General features: G+C 33.6%; 2 protein-coding genes across 2 annotated transcripts; both read left to right on the plus strand.

The window, feature by feature from the left end:
- Window positions 1–7,239: 7,239 nt before the first annotated feature.
- Window positions 7,240–10,478, plus strand: LOC140975062 (multiple C2 domain and transmembrane region protein 6-like). The gene has a single exon (XM_073438555.1). It carries the CDS (start codon window positions 7,416–7,418, stop codon window positions 10,476–10,478), a length of 3,063 nt encoding a protein of 1,020 aa, XP_073294656.1. The 5' UTR covers window positions 7,240–7,415.
- A 610-nt stretch (window positions 10,479–11,088) lies between these two features.
- Window positions 11,089–11,679, plus strand: LOC140975068 (V-type proton ATPase subunit G-like). The gene is made up of 3 exons (XM_073438567.1): window positions 11,089–11,176; window positions 11,257–11,357; window positions 11,466–11,679. Exons 1-3 carry the CDS (start codon window positions 11,089–11,091, stop codon window positions 11,607–11,609), a joined length of 333 nt encoding a protein of 110 aa, XP_073294668.1. The 3' UTR covers window positions 11,610–11,679.
- The last annotated feature ends 1,539 nt before the right edge of the window (window positions 11,680–13,218 follow it).

Below are 13,218 nucleotides of genomic sequence, written 5' to 3' on the forward strand. Positions count from 1 at the left end.
AATAAATTGTACTGATGTGGTGGGTATTTTTTCATGCTTGGTAGATGGAGAAACTTGCTAATTTTGCATTTGTTTGTATTCATTTTTATTTACCTTAATTCATAATTATAATTAAGTGGCAATAATAAAAATTACAATGGAAATATACGACCAGTCCTTTCTACATGTTATACACCTTTACCAATGAGTTGATTAATTAATTATTAACCATTAGTCATTATTAAGTATTAACTAAATTTTTTTATTTATTCAAATGTCATAAACCATGACTTCTAAGTCGCGACATTTGAAAATAAACCAATAAAATAAAAGGCCACATTAGAGAGAAAACAAATTAAAATTATATTATAAATACTTCGTCTAAGAGGGAAACAATCATTTAAAAGATATTATAACTTTATAACAAAGAACCTTTCTAAATTCAAACAAGCTAAATAAGTGGAGATATTAAGATTTTGTTCGGACAAATACTTATAAAACTTTTGTTAGAAATGTTTAACATAATACTAAAGTAAATTCGATATACATTCGCACAAACATAACACGTAAAGATCGATATTCAGAAACATAAACACGAACTAATTTTAACATCTAGCTACTGATATTGAATTTGAGATTGGAACTGGAGAGATCACACGAACATGAGAAAGTCGAAATCTTCTACAACTTTATGCAATTTATGAGATAACTGCATAGATTTTTAGGGTCCGACTTTGAATTGGTTTTGGCTTATTTTGATTATATTTATTCGGGCTATGATAAATCAAATCTCAAAATATTTATCATCTTAATCTATATAATATTATTGATTTATCTTATTTTAAATATGAGACGTCTTCCATATTTATCTTAATGAAATATGTTGATCACAATTAAATTATTTTACATATTTTAATAAAATAATCTAACATTTTCTCACTTGGTCTACATCTTTCAAATGAATTGAATAAAAAAAGAAATTAATCATCATTCAAAGTTAATAAACAAATACCTAACTCATGGTGATATGTACTCTTATACTAAGTGTTATTTTTCATGTATCACATGTATCATATATAACCTAATGAATAAAACCAATGTTTTATTCTAGGTCCAACTTAATTGACATTTTCTCAAGATAAATGAATATGGACACAAATAAATATGAGAAATATCATAACCGAGTAAGTTTCGTAATCAAAAATAAATTTATATGCCAAAAATATTTTAGGAACCAAGTCCATCTTTAATTATCACATGATCCTTAAAAATTTTAATATTTATGTCTTTAAGTCAAATGATCATTAATTCAGTAACAACGTGTTCAATGACCACTTTATTTTTCTTATCACGTTCTCCAACAGTTAAAATACTTTATGTCGACATACTTAATTCGGCTGCCACTTTATTCAAAAAGATTACAACCGAATTATTGTGAAAATCTTAATGGTGTGGACATAAGATTTACAATTCTAAGCCCAACTACTTAACATACACCATACAATAGTGCTTTAAAAAAAAAAGACAAGTTTAGACTCCATAGTAGAGCTAATAAATTACTTCCAAATTATCCATTCTTCTATACATAAACATGTATTCTTTAGTATCATGGAGGTATTTCATAATATTTTGTAGCTTTCTAATTGTCAATATCTAGATAACTCTAATAATTTCCTTGCAAATTCTGTTCCCACTAATCTTTTGGTATATATGATGGTTCATAATGTTCTCAGCAAACCCACAGGGAGGCTTATTTCAATCCATATATTTTTCTTAATATTATAATATTAGATATTCATTATCACTAGAGAAGAATTCTAAATGTTATTTGATATAAAAAAAATTTACTCTATATCACAATCGAAGAAAATGGTTTTTGTTGGGTTTTGGAATGCTAACAATCTTGATATTGATGATAACAAAACTTGTTATTGTGTTTATAACATATTTACTATTTTTATGAAAAATTATTATTATTTATGCCAAAAATAGTACTTTTTTATTGTAAATATGTGTATTGTTGACATGTCTCATGATTAAAGATCCGTGCGACCGTCTCACAAGATACCTACTCTCCTTTCTATATGTTATACACCTTCACCAATGAGTTGATTAATTATTATTAACTATTAATCATTATTAACTACAAATTTTTTATTTATTCAAATGTTATAAACCATCTATAACTTACTTCTTAGTCACGACATCAAGTGTGCAGTTGTTTGTTCAATTTGGAATTGAGAGGTTGCTGAAACAAAATTTCAGCACATCTTAGTTTCTGATGAGTTAAATTTTTTTGATAATATCTCATAACTCGATGATTTAAATGACAAGACGCCAAAATGGTCTTACAACTAGGCCAAAAGTTATAGCTGTTAGCCAATGTGCAATATTATTTCCTTATACTTGTGGAAGCACAGAGTGTACTTACTTGAATACTAATGGGTTAGGATGTTAGCCATGAATCTGGGGAGGTACGTGTCTATCTACTAGTGATGTCTCATATCTTTTAGAGATAAGTCTTACACTTTCTCTACTGTCAGTCCTATCCCTTGCAGAGACAGTAGTACATGTTAAGATGTGGAGTCACTCTTTTATTGTTCACCTAGCCAACCAGATGAAGTGGCACATTTTCAACAGCTTGTCACACGAGAACTTCCAAAGATATCACTCATCCGAGTACTACTCTCATCCATGCACGTTTAACCCAACAATACCCAAATTGTGAAACCCTAATTTGAAATTAACATACCCCTAACTTACACTACTAAAAAAAAGACAAAAGACAACGGTTAAAAACCGTTGTTGTAGGTCAAATAAAACCGTTGTTAGAAGCCCTGTGGTTAAAGGGTGTGCTCAAAGACAACGGTGAAAAACCGATGTCGTAGACGTCTAAAGAGGACGGTGAAAAACCGTTGTCGTAGGTATATAAAACCGTTGTTAAAGGTCCTGTGGTTAAAGCATTCGCTAAAAGACAACGGTTTTGGAGTGATGTGGTAGTTACAATTTGCGATGGTTTTTAAAAAACCGTCGCAAATTAATTCGCGACGGACATCATCGTTAACCGTCGCTAAAATTAGCGACGGTCGCTAAACAGCGACGGTTTAATACACCGTCGCTACATTTAGCGACGGTGTTTTATAAACTTCAGCTACGGTTTTGTATGCTTTCTGTCGCTAATTTATTCAGTAAAATAAAAAAAATTTCATTTTTAATATTTTAATAAATATACAAAAAAAACTCACAATATAATATGCAAATTATATTCTTGATTTACCGTCAAAAATACTATATTCTTGATTTTAAAAATTTATTAAACTTTAAAGAGAAAATCGAAACTAAAATTGTATAAGGGAGAAAAATTTTAAGTGTTGTGAAGTGGTATGGTAGAAAATAGACCGAGAGTGGGGATATTTATAGACAGTTTGCGACAGTTTTGACTTTAACCGTCGCAAATAGCGACGGTTATTTTTCTAACTGTCGTCGATTTAAAATTAACGACGCTTTTACATGAACTGTCGCTATATAATAACCGTCGCTAAATATAGCGACGGTTAAGTATAAACCGTCGCTGATTTTAGATCAGCGACGGTATTACCAAAATTGTCTCTAAAATTAGCGACAGTTTAAAAACGCCGTCGCTAAACTTAGCGACAGTTCTTGTAAAACCGTCGCTATATTTACATCGGCGACGGTTTTAAGTAACCGTCGCTAAATTTTGCGACGGTTATACTTTAACCATCGCAAAATTTAAATTAGTGACGGTATAGTACAACCGTCGCTAATTTTAGCGACAGATTTAACTTAAACGGTCGCAAAATGTAATATTGACAACAAATTTATAGAAAAACCAGTTGAAAGACAACGGTTTTTTACAAATCGTTGTCGTAGATTGAAGAAAAACGCTAATAGACAACAGTTTAAAAACCGTTGTCGCAGTCCAAAAAAAAAAGCTCATAGACAACGGTTTTTAAAACCGTTGTCGTAGATATATCAAAGACAACGGTTTTAAAGAAACTGTTGTCTTTGAGCGGATTTTTTTAGGCTACGACAACTGTTTTTGTTAAAACCGTTGTTAAAAGTAAAAAGACAACGGTTTTAATGAAAACCGTTGTCTTTGATGTGTTGTTAAAACTGATTTTTCTTGTAGTGCTAATTCAGGCGCCGCCCGACCACCTCCGACCAAACTTCCGACCTAAGACTACCGCCTGATCGGAGGCACCTTCGCCGTCGCGAATCAGCCGAAGATAGAATTTTTTTTTTTAATTTCACTCAGGCTGCGCAATTACATGAAATTCCAGCCATTATATGACGTCGGATGGCCGGTTGTCACCCCCAATATGTCGGGCTCACTTGGGAGATCATTCCCCTCAGTCACCGCATGTTCAATGGTTGGAAATCGATTGAATTGTGGACCGAAATCTCCAATAAAGTGTGCACGATATCAGGCACAATTTTCTGGCCGAACGTTGAATTCAACTTCCGACTGTGGATTGTGGTCGCCCGACGTGGGCTTTCGGCCAGTACCCTTATTGGCCAGAGATATATTCCGGACGACGGCTAATTTCACCAATTACAATGTTAGGGTTTTTTGTTCAATTTATTTGATTTTAGAATATTGCATAAAATTAAGAGATTTTTTCTCTCGAAAATTACATAAAAATCATGATAAAAACCGAAAATTATCCAAAACTTTTGTGCAATAAAAAAAAATCCTAATTATATCAAGGAGGAGACAACAAATATTTTGATACCAAATTTAAAAATATTTAACAAAATACTGAACAAATTCGAATAACATAAGCACAAACATAACACATAAAGATCGATATGCTAAAATATAAATAGGAACAAATTTCTATATCTAACCACTGATATTGAATTTAAGATTGTAACTGTAGAGATCCCACGAGAAAACAAAGATTTTCTAAGCTTTTTTTTGCAATTTATGAGATGATATATTTTTGAATAACCGCATAGATTGGAGGACCTTGTATCCAATATTTATAGGTATTCTCTAATCATCATCGAGAAAATTTAAATTGATTGTGACTTATTTTGATGATTTTTAACTGGGATATGGTAAATCAAATCTTAAAATATTTATCATCTTAATCCAGATAATATTCTTGATTTATCTTCTTTTAAATATGAGACGTATCTCATATTTATCTTAATGAAATATGTTGACAATTATTGAATTATTTTATAGATTTTAATAAAATAATCTATGACGATTTTATAAATTTTTTATTAAAATGTTTTAAAAGTTGTCTTAAGAACAACTACATATTTGAAAAACTATTTCATAAAATCGTTTTTACAATTAAAAAGTAATATGTTATGATATTAATCATTGTCTTCATTTCTCAAAATATCAAAAACATCTCTCAATCGTTCTTTAAAAATTATATTTGGAGAACATTAGAAAAAATATTTTTCGGAAACGTTTCACAAACACTTATCCAAATACATACTTTAAATTTTTTCCACTTATAAAACTAGGCATGTTCTCCGGACTTAAACCGGTTCTGGATTGATGTGTGATGAAACCAAATCAATCCTATATGATATCAGATTGCATTGGTTTTGGATTTACCGGATTAAGATTCAACCAATCAATAATTTTAAATAATCATTCAAACTCGAATACTTATTAATTTTAATAATTATTTACATAAAATAACATTTCGTACATCGCACGGGATAAATACTAATATACTCAAAAAGTTAGTTCAATATTTCATCACTTCATAGTGTATATATCTACCAAGATTCAAACATAAGAAAAGTAAGAAATATTCGATTGGGAAAGTGGTGGTGGGGAGATATTATCCATGAAGAACATTCTTCTTCCTAAAGCCCAAAAAAAGGCGTACGTGTATATTCAAAGAGAAACTTTAAATACTTTTGGCCACATATTCCACAGAATAAGGTTCCCCCCGAGTTAAAGAAAAAGTGGCACTGATTCTTGAAACCCAAACACAAATTGGAGTATTGTTAGCTTTAAATGCAATTCGTCTGTTGTAGGAACTGATAAAGATCAAACTCATGAGATATATCCGATATCTGTTTATTCCATCTGTTTATGCGACTGTCTTAATGCATAATCCTGTTTCTACATCGGTAAATTTTTTTTCATACTTATATGGCAAAAACTTGTGTGAGACGGTCTCACGGGTCATATTTTGTGAGACAGATCTCTTATTTGGATCATCCATGAAAAAATATTACTTTTTATGCTAAGAATATTACTTTTTATTGTGAATATCGGTAGGGCTGATCCGTTTCATAGATAAAGATTCATGAGACCGTATCACAAAAGACCTACTCTATTTATATACTTTTACTAACCTGAGTCCTGTAAAACATGCAGTTTTTTATTTTCGAAAGATTTTCTTGATTTGTATGGAAAAAACAAACAAACTTATACATTTGGAATGGAATAGTATTTTTACTACATCATTAACTTATGATTTGTGATTATTAGAAAATCTAGTAAAGATGTACTAAAAAATAATCTTTTGAGGGATAAACATAGTTTTCTGGAAGACCTTGCGATCAGACAAGATAGATTGGAATTGCCCGTGGACAAATTAGGAAACAGGTAAAAAAATCTTATAAAATCCAAAACACTTGGTTAAATTTTAGATTCCCATTAATAAAATAATAACATATATATATATAAGTGGACATTATTTTACAAAATATTCTATATTTTGTCCCATAGTATAAATATGGAAACTACCATCCATAATTTATTTGACTAAATATCTTTAATCAAAGGAAGTCTTGGTAGAAACAATCAAACAACTTGAGTTCCGCTTGAATTCAGTAATTTTGAATATAAATCAAATATTTTTCAAGCAGACTTGATCTGTTTACCCCTTATTATTATGAATTCATTAATTTTAACTTCATCCATCTACTTATTTTGAATTATAATACAATTCTAGTCTCAAATTTGTCTCATTGATAATTACCACTTTTTAAAAGGAAAATTCCATCCAAGTAAAAGAGAGAATCTCGTTTTTTTGGGAACATCTTCGGTAAATCATACTTCCATAAATCTGTAATAATAATAACATTAATTACCTAACACTTGCAGTCTGTATTTTTACTACATATCATACTTTATTCCTTCAAAAAAAAAAAAAACTCATACTTTATATTTATTAAATTTTCTAAGTTCGATAAAAACTCAAATAAATTCTTGGGTCTCAAATAAAACTTTAATTCAACTTGATTATAATTGAAGAATTCGACTTGGCCCGCTCGATTCTCTCCTTACAAAAGACGTCTTTTTCTGTCTTAACAGTACGCAAAAAGAAACTCAAACCTTGTTTATTTTTCTCCGCCTCTTCATCTCTACGTATATTGTTTTTTTTTTTTTGCAACTGTAACTGAGTGTAAAGAATTCATCCTAATAATCATCAATGGCGAAACTAGTGGTCGAAGTTCTTGAAGCCAGTGATCTCATGCCTAAAGATGGGAATGGTTCTGCCAGCCCTTTTGTGGAAGTTGAAGTTCAAGATCAACGCCGAAGGACCTCCACAAAATCCAAAGATCTCAACCCGTGTTGGGACGAAAAGCTCGTGTTCGATATCAAGAATCCTAGAGACTTTCATGGTGAAGCTGTCGAGGTTTTTGTGTACAGTGATAAGAACAAACATGGCCACCACAAAAGTTTTCTGGGAAAGGTTCGGATTTCTGGCTCGTCTGTTCCTGTTTCTGAGCAGGAGGCTGTGGTTCAGAGGTATCCTCTTGATAAAAGAGGTCTCTTTTCTCATGTGAAGGGTGACATTGCTTTGAAAATATATGCAGTGGATGCGGGTGTTGATGGATTCCATCATATTGATCCCCTGGAGGAGGTTTCGGAACGGGTGGATGTTGTCGGAAATCGTCATCATAATCATCGTTATGAAACAACAGAAGGGATCATTCCTCCTGGGGATTTCGATGGCAGTAGGATTGATGACGAGTATCTCTATCAAGAGAGTTACGAGAGAAACAAGAAGAAAAAGAAGGAAAAGAATGTCAGGAGATTTTACTCTTTGGGAACTGGTGGTGGTGGTCCTCCTCGGCCGCCGGTTGGAAAGCCGTTTTTCGAGGAATCCCGGTTCGATTTTGCTCAGGCTGCACCGGTTTCTTCGACTACTACTGTGATGCAAATGCAATTTCCTGAACAGAAATCCGAGTATAGAGTGGTTGAGACTAAGCCTCCTTTGGCAGCCAGAATGGGCTATTGGGGAAGGGACAAGACTGCGAGCACTTATGATATGGTGGAGCAGATGAATTATTTGTTCGTAAGAGTTGTCAAGGCTAGAGATCTTCCGGTGAAGGACATAACCGGAAGTCTCGATCCATACGTCGTGGTGAAGATCGGGAACTATACAGGGGTGACTAGCTATTTGGAGAAGAATCAGGACCCAGTTTGGGACAGCGTTTTCGCGTTCTCCAAAGAGAAACTTCAGTCCAGTTTGATTGAAGTTATAGTGAAAGATAAAGATGTTTCAATGGATGACTTTGTGGGGAGATATGTGTTTGATGTTTCCGAAGTGCCTGTTCGTGTGCCCCCGGACAGTCCTTTAGCTCCACAGTGGTTTAGGCTGGAGCACAGAAACGGGGAGATACTCAAACGAGGAGAGATCATGCTTGCGGTTTGGATGGGAACACAAGCTGATGAAGCCTTCCCAGAGGCGTGGCACTCCGATGCACATGGCCTAAGCCAGCAAAGCCTTGCGAGCACACGTTCGAAAGTGTATTTCTCTCCCAATATGTATTATCTCCGAGCGCATATCATCTCAGCGCAAGACCTCGTGGCTTCGGATCCAGGAAGACAACCCGACACGTTTGTGAATGTACGTCTTGGGGGTCAGGGAAGGGCGACGAGGGGTGCTCCCACGAAGAGCACTAATCCTGAGTGGAATGAGGAGCTTATATTTATAGCATCTGAGCCTTTTGATGAGTACATAATTTTCAGCGTGGAGGACAAGGTTGGAGGGGGCAAGGTTGAAGTGATTGGAAGGGTGATCATACCGACTCGGGAGATTTCTCAAAGATTAGAGATAGGTAAACTTCCAGATGCGCAGTGGTTTGCCCTCCACAAGCCGGCAATGGCAGAGGAATTAGATATGCGGAGGGAGAAATTTGCTAGCAGGATTCTTCTTCGGCTCTGCATAGATGCTGGTTACCATGTTCTTGATGAGTCCACGCATTTTAGCAGTGATCTTCAGCCATCATCCAAGATTTTGAGAAAGCCAAGCATTGGAATTCTCGAAATCGGTATTCTGAGTGCTCGAAACCTGCTGGCAGCGAAAGCTAAAGAGGGTAAACTGACGGATGCTTTTTGTGTGGCTAAGTATGGGAACAAATGGGTTCGAACCAGAACGCTGCTCGACACGCTACATCCTCGTTGGAACGAGCAGTACACTTGGGAAGTATATGATCCTTGTACTGTCATCACAATTGCTGTGTTTGATGATTGCCATGTCAATAACAAGGATGATCCGAAAAAGGATCAGAAGCTGGGAAAGATACGAATAAGGATCTCCACACTCGAAATTGATCGAGTATACACCCATTCCTATCCATTGCTGGTTCTTACTCCTTCTGGTCTAAAGAAAAACGGGGAGCTCCACTTAGCGTTACGTTTTACCTGCACCGCTTGGGCGAATATGCTGACACAATATGGAAGGCCACTTCTCCCAAAGATGCATTACGTTCAACCGATTGCCATCAGGCACATCGACTGGCTTCGCCTCAATGCAATGGTACTTGTGGCATCAAAGTTATCCCGTGCCGAACCACCCCTCAGAAGTGAGGTAGTCGAATACTTGTTGGATGTGGATTACCAAGTCTGGAGTCTTAGAAGGAGCAAAGCCAACTTTCACCGCATAATGATGCTTCTTTCGGCCATCTCACAAATCTTTAAATGGATGGATGGGATCTGTCACTGGAAAAACCCAGTGACAACGGTCCTCGTGCACGTACTATTCATGATACTGATCTGCTATCCAGAACTGATCTTGCCCACTATCTTCTTATACCTATTTGTCATTGGTTTGTGGAACTTCAGGTTTAGGTCAAGGCTTCCGCCCCACATGGATGCTCGACTTTCTCAAGCCGAGGATGCTAACCCTGATGAACTAGACGAGGAATACGACACATTCCCAACTACTCGTGACACAGATACAGTGAGGAGGAGATACGACAGGCTGCGAAGCATCGCAGGAAGAGTACAAACCGTGGTCGCAGACTTGGCAATGCAAGGGGAGAGGGTGCTATCTCTATTGAGCTGGAGAGATCCTAGAGCCACGTCTATCTTTATTGTATTTGCATTGATCTGGGCTGTGTTTTTGTATGTTACTCCATTCCAAGTAGTTGTATTGATCTTCGGGCTTTACTATCTGCGCCACCCCCAGTTCCGGACCAAGCTGCCGCCGATACCTGTCAATTATTTCAAGAGATTAACAACCAGGGCAGACTCCCTTCTGTGAAATTTATGCATCAAGATTCAAGCAGAGAGTTTAGTCATCAAATCTGATGAAGTGTGCAACAGAGCCACATTTCTTTCTTTAATTTCTCGTACTCAGTTCAACAACTTTGTTGCATAATGATGATTTTCAATAATTTAATAGAATTTAAATGAGAAATAAGTGAGATGGATCACATTTTCCAGTTTGATAGAAAATATAATGTTCTCAATTAGTTCAACAATAGTGCTGTCAATTATTTACAAAATTTAAAAGATTAAGAACAATTTATTTGAATCTGATCAACATATATGTGGATATTTCCAAGGATATTTTATTGTTTTTCCCCCCAAAAAAAACCCCACTAAAAACAGAAAAAATGCCATTAATTTAATGGGAAATTGACTTAGTAAAAGTTACATAAAACAGAAACCTTCTATTTCTATGGAAATAATCACACGTTCAATCATCCATTGTGTCCTGAACCATTTGATCCTCTCCACCAGTTTCATCAAGAAACAAATTGCAACCTTTTGCTTAGGAAAACAGGTATCGGATCATCGTTCTTTCTTCGTCGTCCTTCCGTTTTAAACATTTCACCTGATCCATCTTGTCGTTTGTTGATGTAGTTTCAATGGATTCAATGAGAGGACAGGGAGGCATACAGATGCTGCTTACTGCCGAACAGGAGGCTCAACAAATCGTATCGGCTGCTAGAAACTGTACACATGCCTCAAATTCTTGTTTGCTTCAAGAAAATCATTACATGTTTCATTTTTTATTCTATGTACATAATTTTCAGTGAAGATGACAAGATTAAGGCAGGCCAAGGAAGAAGCTGAAAGGGAAGTCGCGAACTACCGATCCCATCTGGAATCCGAGCACCAAAAGAAAATTTCTGAGGTTGGTTGTCCATCTATTTTATTCAAGACTCTCCCTCTCTTCCATTTTCTTGAATCTGAAATATACAGCACAAGTGTCATTGATTGCTTAAATTTTGTTTGTTTGTAGTCAAGCGGGAGCTCGGATTCGACACTGAAAAGGCTGGAGGCAGAAACTGAAGAAAAGATTCAAAGCTTGAGGCATTCAGTTTCAAAAGTTTCCCCTAATGTGGTCAAAATGCTACTCAAACACATCACATCTGTTAGAAATTAAACGCAAAGAGGTTTATGATATCTAGTGTGGTATCTTAAAGTTCAATAGTTTTCTTGCATCTCATGAGGTTNAATTGTATTTTTCACATTATTCAAATAAAAAATCTAATTATATTGATAATAAATAAGTAATTATATAAAAAATATTTAAATAATTATAGTAATAATGTTACAAATTCTTAGTAGAAATAAAATGAACTCAAATATTAGCATCTATCCATTTCATCATGCGAAATTAATAGGAATATTTTATTATTGAACTTGATGTGACCAATATTATGTAGTCTATTTCTATTTTAAGGTTATCTTTACTTGATTATATTAATAGTTTTATTAATTTCATGTTTATTTGTTTTTTTATGGTATGTGTTAACTCGTAAAACTCATCGATATTTATCTAATTTAGCCTTTAAAACTTGATGATTTATCAAAAATAAAATATGTGATTAATAATATATACTTTTTATTTATACTCTTTCCATCTAAGAACGATTGCATTAATATATTTTACTTCAAAAAAATAATTTATGAAAAGTTAATTTTTAAAAATTATAAGACATGAATAAAAAATCAAATAATTTAATATATTATTTAATATCTTTCATTTGATTTTATCCTCATTCAAGGAATTTTTTTTTCAATTTATTAATTTTTATTTTTTAAACAATAAATAATATTTATATCCAATAATTTTGGTGAATTAAAATAACTTAAATTTGAATTAATAATAATTTACGTTCTTTCTTCAATAAAAATCAAAATCTCAATTTTAATAATACAAACTAAAAATAAGATATTTATTATAGACATACCGTAAAATTGTAACTCGTCACTTAATTATAATTTCACTCATAAAATTAATAAATCAAAATAAACATGTTATTGCTTATCCATCTTTATTTCATATTCTATAAACTTATTTTAATAGTCTCAGTATGATTTATTCACGTATAATCACATCTCACTAAATAAACGCAACTTAAAAGATTTTTTTAAATGTATAGACTTATTCATGAATTTCATAAATCAATCAACTTCTTGTGTTTTTTTTTTCCCAGAAGGGCTTACCGTGATATTTTGTACCTTCCTGCAAAATATTTCTAGAGTTACGCGCATGTCAGGTACAACAATATATCAATTTATGTGAAAATGATAAAAATCTAAATTATAAAAACACAACGATTGTGAATATTAAATTTGATTGTCCGTTATAATCTACTAAACAAATACAACATTATAAACAAAGAAAACTAAAAAAAAATTACTGAAAATTGAGAGATAAATTTCTAACATGATTTATTTTTACAATAAACTATAAGAGTTTACAAATATTAATATATAACAAAAGAACGTTGCTAGAATTTGTGGGATGTATGTGTGTTGTGTCTCTCTCATTCTGTCGTTGCTATTCTTTTCTTTCAAATGATTTGACAGTTCTTCTCATTTTCTTACTAGTCCATGATGTTAGGAAATTACAACGAAACGATGCCGATCACGATGATAATAGTACCCAAAAATGCGGAATAAAATAATCAACAAGAACACAAAGATTTACGTGGTTCACCCAATATAGGCTACGTCCACGGAGCTACTGCTGATCTTTTATAACA

This window comes from Primulina huaijiensis, chromosome 4 (assembly GCF_012295235.1).
Source record: "Primulina huaijiensis isolate GDHJ02 chromosome 4, ASM1229523v2, whole genome shotgun sequence".
Taxonomy (NCBI): Eukaryota; Viridiplantae; Streptophyta; class Magnoliopsida; order Lamiales; family Gesneriaceae; genus Primulina; species Primulina huaijiensis.